This window comes from Cryptosporidium hominis, assembly GCF_000006425.1.
Source record: "Cryptosporidium hominis TU502 chromosome 7 CHRO017023, whole genome shotgun sequence".
In the NCBI taxonomy this organism is placed as follows: Eukaryota; Apicomplexa; class Conoidasida; order Eucoccidiorida; family Cryptosporidiidae; genus Cryptosporidium; species Cryptosporidium hominis.
In genome coordinates, this window is record NW_667251.1 from 1 (window position 1) to 12,191 (window position 12,191).

The window sequence follows — 12,191 nt, forward strand, 5'->3', positions numbered from 1 at the left end:
AGTTTGTATTAACCAATTTCCCATTATTCCATCAATTTATCAACTTTATACTAGCTTTGGTACTATCTTTACAATTATGATTTTTTTTTTATCCATAATAATATCTTGAAATTTTGATATAATTAATTTTATGGAATAAGCTTTGAAAAATATTATTTTATTGCATGTAATTTAAAAAATATTACTTAATGTTTAAATTAGCATGCTATAGATTATATCTTTTGATTTACTATTAAAAAATGAGTTTTACTTGTTCGTTTACAATTACTTAAATACCCATTGTATATTAATCATTAAACGGTATAAGATATAGATATCAGAATAGGCCAGGAAATCAATATTAGTCTTAAAAAATAAAGTGATTAATCTTTAATTGCTATACTTTTGTTCGAATATTTGAATGAATCGAAATTATTATTCAATCTTACTTGGTGAATAATATTAAAAAAAAAAATAAATGAAAATTGAAGCCTCCCCAAAAGTGTCTAATATTGAAGATTTCTGTTGTAATAAATTATTTATGTTCAGCTTTAGTGTATTTAATAACATCCATTGGACCAAAAACTGTAAGAATAACTGGAAGAATGATAGCTCCATAACAAATTCCAATACAAACAACCAAAGTCATCATTTTGTAGAATGTCTGAAGTACATATGAATCTGAAAATGCCAATACAGTTACTGCAAATTGAGTTGACATTGCACCGTGGAAAATTGGAATTCCCATTAATCCTTAAGTTAAAAAGAGATTTAGTAATATTTATAGTAATAATTTGCATTTTTTAAAACTTACCCAAAGTCTCAATAACTCTTGTATTTCTATCTTTGCCAGAACAATGAGCAAAACAATGGCAAATATGAGTAGAATAATCAACAGAAATACCAATAGACATAATCAAATTAACCATTGTAAGCATGTTTAACTGAAGTCCCCATTGTGCCATCATTCCAATAATACATACATCCACCATACATAGAATAATAATAACGATAATAACTGAAGATATACTTGGCATTAATATTAAAGAAGCCTGAAGATTAAAATGTAATGAGATAAATTGTGTTTATAATTAATAAATATGAAACTTACAAGTAAGACTGCAATTAAAGCACATCCCATATTATATAATGTCTGAGGAAGTATGGATACGTCACTTTCATAAAATATAAACAAGGGGCTGTAAGCAATTGGATTTTTTATTCCTGGTACAGATCCCATAATCTTTCTTATATCGGTCATATATTTTCCTCTAACAGAGGTATCCGGGAGATAAATTGGAATCAATACAGACCTCCAAGCCTCTAATTCTCCAGTATTTTGATTAAAAACAAAATCATCTTCAAAGTGACGATTGTATGGGGAACTAATAAATGCTTTAAGCATCTTTGAATATTCGACAGAATTCTTTGGGAGTCCTTTAATTAATAAAGAATCATAGAAAGCAACCATACCATCAAGTTTTATTTCGGTAAACCAAGAATCATGTATCTTTGTTTGTAATTCTTTGTAATCACGAATAAATGATTCTTCCCACCAGTTATTGTTATTACTATTATTATTGTCTCCTAACTTTTGTGTAGCCTGAAACATCATATATGTGACATCTCCGTACTTATTGAATAATTGCTCATGGTTAACATAAAACTTGTAAACCTGGGAACTTGGAGGAGCTAAAACCTTTAAGTCAAGTCCCATTTTAAGCTTGATTGAAGAATATATTGAGACAGCTAGGAAGATCGATGCTAGGATGAGTATAATCACTCTTGTTGAAGTCATTGTAAGAAAAGTCGCATAATATTTAATTACAAATCTTCGACTCTTTCGACCAATATTTTGTTTTGCTTCCATTGGAAAAACAGTTAATTCAGACCCTGATGAGCTGGTTTCAGATTCTGATGAAGAACTTGAGGATGTAAAGTCGGAATCAGTTAGTTGAAGTTTGCTTTCTGAGAAATATGACCCTCCCGAATTTGGAGAACTTAACAACGAACTTTCAGTTTGGTTTTTTGAAACCATTCCTTTATCTCTTTTAAGTTGTTCCGCAGTATAATCAGAAACTTCAATATTCTCAGTGAGTTGAATAGAACTATGAGCATTAGATCTTCCTCTTTTGTAATTAAGTAATCTCGTGTCTAGAATATCAGCGAAATTTGGGATCAATTTTTTTCCTTGAAATTGGTTTTCATGTTTAGCTTTATTATGTTCATTCTTCTTTTTACTAGATCTTGAATTACTTTTTTCTGATTTAGAAATGCTTATTATTTTATCCCTCAATTTATCAATTTGATTAGAAGAATTAAAATTATTTGATAAGTCTTTGTGATCATTTTCCAAGTATTTCTCAGATCCTAAGTTCGAATGTAATTGTCTTTGGGTTTCAAATATATTCTCTTTTGACTGAATTGATGATGTTTTATTACTGAACAAGGTACTTGGGGACCCTGAATTATTCATGTAAGTAGTATTTTGTGGTTTGCTCTTCACTTCCAGAAGCCTTACTCTTATATAAAACATTAATTTGGCTAGCTTTAACAATAATCTCTTCCTCGTCTATTGGGCTGTTTATTGATGCATCCTCAAAATTATTTGTAATTTTTGATACCTGAATTTCATTAGGATCAATATTCTTTCCAATAGAAGATTCATTTTCTATCAAAATTAATTCTTGAGTATTCACCTTTGAATCATTAAAATGTTTATATTGAGAAACTAAAAATCCAATTAGAGCAACCGTGGAGAACTTCTCAACTGGTATTTCCATTTCAGGAACTAGTGGATCTGGATGTTTACGATTTGCAAAGAACTCTCTTCCAAAAATTTTCATCATTTTTTTCTCTTCAAGTCGTGCATCTATGCAAAGCACTCCCAATAATATCGTTAGACAAGTTATATAGCCAAATAATAATCCAACAAAAGTTAAAATACAGAAATTCTTGATTGCTAAATATCCTGCAGATGTCCCAATTGCAAATGATAATAAGTTAGTCAAAGTTGTAAGAGAAATAGATAGACCACAGTCTCTGACAGCCGAAACAATCCTATCTTCAGCATTCTTTAGTGGATAAGTCATATTAAATGAGTTAATTACAACAAAAGAATCGTCCATACCAACTCCAAGTACTAGAAATGGAGCAGCTGATGCAGTTGATGTATGTTCCAAGCCTGCTAAATAACATAATCCAGCTCCTCCAATAAATGCTAATAAGGCTGCAATAGCACCACAAACTCCACTAGTTGCTCTTGAAGTATATATATTGCTTCCATATCCAACAGTCCAACCATAAATGAGTAATATAACAACAAGAGAGCCAATGATTGCAAAATCTTTTGGAGTATGTATATAAGTCTGTTCTGTGAGTTCATCACTAAGAGCTCTTCTTGCATTATAAAATATTGATAGTGGAGCATTAGCAGTATCTCCTTTAAATAAGTATTTGGTTGCTCCTTTATTTATCCTCTTAATATTTGGAATTGTATATGATAATTGTTCATGCCCTGTATTATTTTTTATATGAACCCTTTCGGTTTCTGCAATATAAATATCATCCAATTCATCAAAAACCAAATCATCATTTTGGATATGTTCAGTGTCATTCTTTTTCTTAATGTTGTTATTAGTTGTATGTACTTGCGAATGAATATCTAATTCATTAGAAAATGCTAAGAAATTGGACCCATCTCTTAAATCATCCCCATAATCACCTTTTTGTAACCTTCTCTGCACTTTTTCACAGTATTTCATGAATTGTTCTTCCCATCTGAATGAAAACCTCTTCATTTTATCTTGATCTGAAAGTTGGTATTCAAGAATTGCTGCCCTAGATGCTTTTACATGATCAGTCTTCTTTTCATGTTCCATTCCTATCGGTGAAAGCCACATATCAGTTCTAAAAGATTGATAGGTTAGTGTGTTAATTACATAAGGAGCTGGGATAGGTTTCCCAAAATCTTTTGTATCTTTGTACATCCATAAAATTCCAGATGGACGTCTACATGAGCCACCTTGAACTCTTGCACAAACATGACTGAAATTAAATTTATACTTTTTCACAATTTTCCCTGATGAATCCTTTTCTTCAACAATTTGTGGTGCAATGTAATCATTTCCTGTAAACATTTCTGTATCTAAATAATGTTTTTCATTCTCTTTCTTTTTAGACTGAACATTGGAATCATTGCGAGTACTGTTCTGGCTATGATTATTTTGCCCAAATTTATTCTTATTAAAGTTCCTTTTTGTTCCAAAGCCAAACTTCTGACCAGGGATCAGCTTCCTTTTTATTAATTCATATTCTTCAATACTATTCATTTTGACTATTGGACTTTCTAGAATGCTTCTTAAGTGACCTCCCTCTTCTGAAGTGGTTTGGTTTAAGTGATTCTCTTCTGTGGCTCTTTGCTTTGAAGATGTACTATTTCTAAGCTCATTATATGCTTCTAATAGCTCCTTTGCCTCAGTTTCATCAAGTGTAAAAGTTAAATTCATTAAGCCCTCATGAAAGCTTTTCATTATATGCAAGTTTTCATTCGTAATAACTGAACCACCACTAATCGCCTTGAAAATCACAATTTCATGTCTTGTTCTTGCACCTGGAAATGCTAAATTATAAAAATTCTCGTCATTTTTTGCCTTGCTATGAGGGAGAGCAAATTGTCTCTCAGAATCCTCAACAGGATGTCTAAATAAATGGCCTAGAAACGAATTATGTATTCTAACAATACGTACAAGCCTTCTTCAGGCTTTTATTTCTTATAAAATAAACTTACCTATACCCAAAAAAAGGCAAATTAATGTCACTGCGATAATTACTGCAATTGAGTGCCTGAATACAAACCTCGAATAAACCATGAAAAATCTTTCAAAGTAGTTCAAAGTTATCATTTTCCATCTTCCATGGAATATTACGTCCACACACTTTTGGAGTAGCTTAGCTGGCATTTTAATCTTTTCTATTGTTGACTTTATTGTTGGAAAGCTACTCTGAGAACCCTTTATCATTCTCTCTGGCTTATTTTCATCATCTTTAGTTGCAAAGTTTATATTTTCTCTCGCCAAGCTAGTCAAATCTGACTCGGAGTGAACATATACCCCAACGTCATCTCCATTGTTTTTCCCTTTATTCTCTGTATTATTTGATACATTTGATTCACTCATTTGAGAAACCTTTCTTTTTCAAGAGATTTCCTTTACATAAAATGAAGTTATCCCCTATTATTTCATGTGAAAATTTGTTTAACCTATTAATGATTTTCTTAATTTTTATTATATAGTCAGATTATTTAATTTCTTTTATTCATAAATAATCCAAGTCAATTATGACTCTATTCTTTTATACTTTATAGCTTAAAAACTATTTTTTTTTTATTCTTTCATAACAGAAAAATTTTTTTTTTATTTAAACTACTTTCTGTCAAATTTTACTGCATGCAACTTTTTCTTAATTATTAATTGTCCACATGCAATTGGGTTTAAATAGCAGTTGCATGCACATTTAATACATGCAAATATTTTTTAAATAATTACAAATAAACACCGGTAATAGAAAAATAATACATATTTCATGTGGAAAAAATAATTGAGTTAAAAAAGAAAAGAAAAACTAATGTTAATGAATGACCTTGTAACCCTTTTTTAGAATTAGTAATATATGTTAAATATTAAATAGTTAATACCTTTATAAATAGTGTAATACTGATGCTTATTGCAATTTATAAATGAATATCAATATATTTAAAAGCATCAACAACCCATTTTGGGATACCTTCTTTTTTTTCTAAATCACTTAAGTGATCTAATTCAGTAGACGAATAGTAATTTCTCACAAATGACTTGCAGTATTCTCCAAAAGTTTGGTTTTTGATTGCGTTTCTCATATCATTGCAAAACTCCATCATGAAAGATATATTATGGATCGTCATAAGTTGACATGCAAGCGAATCTTTAAGGACAATTCTGTATAGTGCAGCTCTGGAGTAATGCTTACAGCAGTAGCACTTACATCTGGAATCGATTGGTCTTGCGTCATCCTTGTATTTACTTAATTTTAGTTTGAGTAGTCCATTGTGAACCATAGCTGTTCCAAACCTTGCAGTTCTACAGGGATATACACAATCAAACATATCAGCTCCTAGAGCTACACAAACTAAAATATCAATAGGATATCCAACTCCCATAACGTATCTTGGCTTATTTTCAGGAAGTCCAACACTAGATCTGGTACATAGCTCAATTATTTGCCAGAAACTGTCTTTGCTTTCGCCTCCAGAAAGACCTCCAATTGCGTATCCTGGAGTATTTCTATCCTTAAGACTTTTCAGAGATCTTTCCCTAAGATCTTTAAAAATTCCTCCTTGGACAATTGCAAACAAATTTTGTTTGTCAGGTTTTTTATGAGCTTTTATACAACGATCCAACCATCGTGTCGTTCTATCAACTGCTTCATCAAATCTTTGATAATCTGTAGATTTGGCAGTAATTACATCGTCAAGCTGCATAATTATATCAGCTCCTATTGCATTCTGGACTTGAATTGATTTTTCCGGTGTAAATAGTAAATTTGCATTCGTATATGGGTGCCTAAATTCGACTCCTTCTTCTGTAATATTAGCAAATTTCAAAAGAGAAACCATCTGGAATCCTCCACTATCAGTCAAAATGTTCCTATTCCACCTCATAAAGTTATGTAAGCCTCCAAATTTATCAATAATTTCATCTCCTGGCCTGCTACCTAAATGGTATGCATTTCCCAATAAAATAGGTACATTCAACTCTTCAACCTGAAGGGAAGAAAGCCCCTTAATCGATCCATGAGTAGCAACTGGCATAAATATTGGAGTATCCACTCTTCCATGAGGAAGATTTAATACTCCATATCTAGCTCTACCACAACTATGAGCTACGTAAAAAGATAAGGCTTCTCCCTTTTTAATTGGGAGTACAGGAGGAAGGCTCATTGAATCCTCATGGTGAGGCTCACTACTTTCTTTACTTATCTCGTTTCTCATAAAACTACAAGCAATGAAATTCAAATGGTTTTAACCTATTATTTGTAATTTTCTATACGAATGACTTAATGTTTAGTTTTCTCTAATATAGGTTTGGCGCCAAGTTATTTTCTGATTGTAGGCATAGCTAACATAGGCTGATAATTACAAGAAAGTGAAAGACTGCTCACATTCGTAATAAGGAGAGCACTCATTTAATGAGAAATGGTTCGGTTTTTTATTGAGGAATTGGAAGTTTTCTTTCCATATGACAATGTCTACCCTGAACAACTTGAGTATATGAAGTACTTGAAGCAGATTCTAGATGCTCACAGCCATGGAGTTCTTGAAATGCCTACAGGTACTGGTAAAACGGTAACCTTATTATCTTTTATCACGTCTTATCAGTTGGTTCATCCCAATATGGGTAAGTTAATTTATTGCACTCGTACTGTGGCTGAAATGGAAAAGGCACTACAGGAGCTTAAAACAGTTGTTGATTATTGTAAGAAGGAAATAGAAAATGATAAGATTAAGTTAGAGCTAGAAATAAAGAGTGAAAACAATTCCTCTTTTGCGTCGGTCTCTGAGTCTCGTTTGAGTGCTGCTTCCATATTGGGAATTGGGATGACAGCCAGAAGAAACATGTGCATCAATCCTAGAGTATCGGTACATGCTGACAGAGACAAGATTGATTCTATGTGTAGATCAATGACAGCTCCTTGGGTAAGAGCAAAACATCAGATGGAAGCAAGAGAAAGAAATGCCTTGAGTGAGGGGGACACAAATTCTTCAAAAATGACAGAAATCGCCGATATTGAGGAAATGTTGGAGTCTGGATGCACAACTTTATGTCCATACTATGAAGCTTATGAAAGGGTATGGAGCAGTGATCTTGTTCCTACAGGGATTTATACTATTGATGAATTTAAAGACTTTAGTAAGAACTGGGAACATCCAATTTTGGGAAAGAAAATCCAATTCTGTCCATACTTTGCTTCTAAAAGGCTCATTCAAACTGCTAAAGTTGTCGTACTTAATTACCAATATATTCTGGATCCAAAGGTTGCTCAGGCCTCTCTTTTAGGAGGTGGAACAGTATCTCAAGGATTCAGCCATGGAGCAAATCCAAATGGACTTAGTCTTGGGTCTAAATTTGCAGCTTCTCTTCTTCCGGAGCAAGAAGGAACCAAAGAGCCTAGTGTTGTTGTATTTGATGAAGCACACAATATAGATAACGTTTGTATTGAAGCTTTATCTGTCAATATGAATAGACAAATCCTAAGCGGCGCTGCACGTAACTTAAGAACTTTGAAATCAGAAATCGAAAGTCTCTCTTCATTAGATGAACAGAGGCTACAAGATGAATATACAAGATTAATACAGGGTCTTAGAAACTCTGGACAAGTTCAGGATGAAGCAGTATTAGAGGATCTTGAAAGGTTTCCTGTACTTCCAGAGGAAATGGAAAAGATTAAAAAAGGTTTAATTCCTGGATCAATTAGAAGAGCTGAACACTTTATTACAATTATGAAGAAACTTATTCTGTATTTGCAGGAGTATATTCGAGTATATTCAACTAGAATTGAAGGACCTCTGACATTTGTCAAACATATTGAAGCTTCCTGCTATATTCAGTCTGGACTACTAAAGTTCTGTGATGAAAGACTTAGATCTCTGTTGAATACTTTAAGAATAGTAGACAGTGATCAATATTCTTCTCTTGAATTAGTTTGTACATTCTTTACAATTTTAGGAAGTTATTCAAAAGGATTTATTGTGATTGTGGATCCTTATCCTGAGGTTTCTGGACTTTATGACCCAGTAATACAATTAAGCTGTTTAGATTCATCTATTGCCATGAGGCCAATTTTAAAGCGTTACCAGAGTATTGTTCTAACATCAGGAACTCTTTCTCCTTTGGACCTTTATCCAAAACTATTAGGATTTATTCCTGTTGTTAGCCAAAGTCTAACAATGACTTTAGATAGGACATGCATTTGTCCATTGATTGTTACAAGAGGATCAGATCAGACACCTCTTTCGTCAAAATTTGAGTCCAGAGCTGACGTTTCAATTCAACAGAATTATGGTAAACTTATTTTAGAAATTACAAAAAAAGTCCCAGATGGGGTAGTTTGCTTCTTTTCTTCATACTTGTATATGGAGCAAATGCTTTCTCAATGGTATGAATCTGGTTTATTGGCACAAATTATGGAGCATAAGCTAGTATTTGTAGAAACTAAGGATATTGTATCTACTACTTTAGCTTTACATCATTATAGAAAAGCATGCGATATTGGAAGAGGAGCTATATTCTTTTCTATTGCTCGTGGAAAAGTTGCTGAGGGAATCGATTTTGATAGACATTATGGGAGGTGTGTCGTAATGGTTGGAATTCCATACCAGTATACATTATCAAAGATTCTCCAGTCAAGACTTAGCTTTCTAAAGGAGAATTACGGAATTCAGGAAAACGAATTCCTTACATTTGATGCAATGAGGCAAGCATCTCAGTGTGTTGGGCGTGTTATTAGGTCAAAGGCAGATTATGGACTTATGATTTTTGCCGATTTAAGGTATAATAAAAAAGACAAGAGGGAAAAGATTCCTCCATGGATTTTAAAACATCTAAAGCCTGAATATTCAACTTTATCTACGGATATGGCTGTTTCAATTTCTTCAAATTTTTTAAAACAAATGTCACAACCTTATGCTGTTAGTAACTCAATTATTAAGTTGGGTTCTTAGTAATTTTATATAATATTATAAGTTCTAGTTTATTTACACATTTATAAACTTAATTATAGTTATTAAATCACTATTTCATACCTTTTTTCATTTTCTACATTAATCAAATAATTTTTATTTCCATTGATGAATTACATGCATATTCGTTCTTCTCTCCAATAATTATTAACAAAAATTTTGACACGTAATCGTCCACATTAAACCTGCATGCATTGGGAGAAATAGCTTTACATACCGGCGATGCATGGATTTTAAGAGAACAATAAATCAAGAAGACAAAAAAAAAAATAAATATATTCAAGATAAATTAAAAAATTAATGATATAATTCCAAGTTAATATAAACAAGCTATCTGACACTGATTTATTTATCAACAATAGGTAATGAAAAATCAATAGGATTGTTTTGAAATCAACCCATATAAAATATTTATAAATATTAGAAGCGAATTATTTGAGAAAGATTGTAGTTGGAATAAGAGAAAAAAATAAATTTGATTAAACAAAATAGTCCGGAACTGGAAGCTGGTTTTCCTGTCTCGGAAGTACCTTCTCAGGCGCATGGTCAAATTGGAGAAATGTAAAATTTCCCAAATCATCAATTCTTAAGATAGCCGCCTGATTCTCGCACCTGTAGCAGTAATTAGGAGCTGAGAAAACGGTCACAACATTCTTATTATGAGACCATTGATATCCATCCAGAATTAGCTGGTGGGCTCTACAGATTAATTGCAAATTATTTGTATGATTAAACATTTCACTCACATCTTCCCCAAAAGTATATCCTGCACCTCTGTGAGATACTCCCCAGCCATAACGTTCATCAGGGTCTGACCATAAAAGATCACACATTGGCCCTTCATGAGGAACTTCCTGAATCCTATCCAAGCTTTTAATAGAGTCTAAGCTAGGGAGACTCGGCGATAAACCTGCATGTGGGCAAAAAATCTTATTGTCAATTAATGCTGAGAGTGGAAGATAATCAAAAAGATCAGTAAAATACCTCCATACATTTGGAGTTCCATATTTCCGTAGACACTCGTCATAAAATCCGTAAACCTGTGTAATTTGACGACTTTCATGATTACCTCTGATAAGGAAGACTCTATTTCTATATCTAACCTTCAGGGCTACAATGAGAGTCACAGATTCAACGGAATAATAACCTCTGTCGACATAATCACCAAGAAATAAAAAATTGGTTTCTGGAGGAACCCCACCAATCCTAAAAATTTCCTTAAGATCAAAGAATTGTCCATGTATATCACCCACAACAGTTAGCGGAAGTCCAATTTGCTGTACATTTTGTTCTTCTTCTAGAATATCTTTTGCTAATTCACATAATTGTTTTACTTCATTTTCAGAAAGAGTCTTGCATTCTAACAAAGTAGATATCTCTCTGTCCAATTTTAAAGAGTCCAGATATACATCCAAGCCCTTTGGCATTCTTGAAAAAAGTTGCCTTTCTCAAATTTAGGTTTCTCCAACTTTATACCCTACCTAACCCTATATCCTTATATTTACTCTGCAAAGAGATGTTTTTTGCTCACTGCTACTTCTGCATCCAGCCTTCCCTGCCTTACTTTAATAAGAGTTTCTTTTCAATAATGATCCTCTATTCCATTTCATGGAATAAAAGCCTTCATCAAAATTTGCACCTTGTGTTTCCCGTCCTTGTTCCAGGATCCCACATATTCTTGCATTTTTTGGCGCCATTTAATTGTATACATAAATATATATTAATAATAGTGATAATATATATTATATATAAGTATTATACATATAATATAATTATATATTAATGGCTATATATTAAATAGTTAATTTGTATATAATATTATATATAAATTAACTATTTATCAATTAATAGAGCTATTTAATTTTAAATATTAAGCAAGATTAGTGTAAAATTAATGTATATTAATAGAATTGAGGGTCAATATAAAAAAATCTGTTTATCTATTATTACCTTTTTATTTTATGATATATTTTTAGTAATGTTAGTTTTTGGAGATTTAATGTAAATTTCAACTAATTAGAGTAGTGTATCCATATAGCTTGATTCGGACTTATATATTTATATGCATATTTTTGGTACTTATCAATAAACACATGTAATGGTGTGTTTTGATATTTAACATATTATTATCTGTAAGAGTTTAAATATAACTAATTTGCGTCGTTGGAATCTTGTAGCTTATTTAGTTCTCTGGCCATAGCATGTAACGAGGATGATGCTGGGTTAATACATGGACTCCATAAACTACTGTGATATAAATTACTGTCAGAAATATACAAAATATTGTTCTTGAAGGGCCTAGATTTTCCTCTTGAAACATTCTTAGATTTTGGTTCCAAGTATAATGAAGAACTACTAGTACATGGAATGTACTTTCCAATTGGATCACTATTAGTAACAGTTCCGAAATAGTTGGGAGTGAGAGGTTCGTTTCTTG

The 12,191-nt window shown here is 32.1% G+C and overlaps 7 protein-coding genes across 7 annotated transcripts; 1 reads left to right on the forward strand and 6 right to left on the reverse strand.

Moving 5' to 3' along the window:
* Positions 1 to 514: 514 nt before the first annotated feature.
* On the reverse strand, positions 515 to 727 carry Chro.70106 (patched family member (ptc-1)). The annotated part of the gene is made up of 1 exon (XM_661337.1): positions 515 to 727. One exon carries the CDS (start codon positions 725 to 727, stop codon positions 515 to 517), a length of 213 nt encoding a protein of 70 aa, XP_666429.1.
* Positions 728 to 782: 55 nt separating this feature from the next.
* Positions 783 to 1,016, reverse strand: Chro.70105 (patched protein family). Its single annotated transcript, XM_661338.1, has 1 exon — positions 783 to 1,016. One exon carries the CDS (start codon positions 1,014 to 1,016, stop codon positions 783 to 785), a length of 234 nt encoding a protein of 77 aa, XP_666430.1.
* Positions 1,017 to 2,447: 1,431 nt separating this feature from the next.
* Positions 2,448 to 4,511, reverse strand: Chro.70104 (patched family protein). The annotated part of the gene is made up of 1 exon (XM_661339.1): positions 2,448 to 4,511. One exon carries the CDS (start codon positions 4,509 to 4,511, stop codon positions 2,448 to 2,450), a length of 2,064 nt encoding a protein of 687 aa, XP_666431.1.
* A 240-nt stretch (positions 4,512 to 4,751) lies between these two features.
* Positions 4,752 to 5,156, reverse strand: Chro.70103 (hypothetical protein). Its single annotated transcript, XM_661340.1, has 1 exon — positions 4,752 to 5,156. The coding sequence occupies one exon, from the start codon at positions 5,154 to 5,156 to the stop codon at positions 4,752 to 4,754; it is 405 nt and encodes a 134-aa protein (XP_666432.1).
* Positions 5,157 to 5,710: 554 nt separating this feature from the next.
* Chro.70102 (hypothetical protein) lies at positions 5,711 to 7,006 on the reverse strand. The annotated part of the gene is made up of 1 exon (XM_661341.1): positions 5,711 to 7,006. The coding sequence occupies one exon, from the start codon at positions 7,004 to 7,006 to the stop codon at positions 5,711 to 5,713; it is 1,296 nt and encodes a 431-aa protein (XP_666433.1).
* A 204-nt stretch (positions 7,007 to 7,210) lies between these two features.
* Positions 7,211 to 9,736, forward strand: Chro.70101 (DNA repair protein-related). Its single annotated transcript, XM_661342.1, has 1 exon — positions 7,211 to 9,736. The coding sequence occupies one exon, from the start codon at positions 7,211 to 7,213 to the stop codon at positions 9,734 to 9,736; it is 2,526 nt and encodes an 841-aa protein (XP_666434.1).
* A 497-nt stretch (positions 9,737 to 10,233) lies between these two features.
* Positions 10,234 to 11,181, reverse strand: Chro.70100 (hypothetical protein). Its single annotated transcript, XM_661343.1, has 1 exon — positions 10,234 to 11,181. The coding sequence occupies one exon, from the start codon at positions 11,179 to 11,181 to the stop codon at positions 10,234 to 10,236; it is 948 nt and encodes a 315-aa protein (XP_666435.1).
* Positions 11,182 to 12,191: the final 1,010 nt, after the last annotated feature.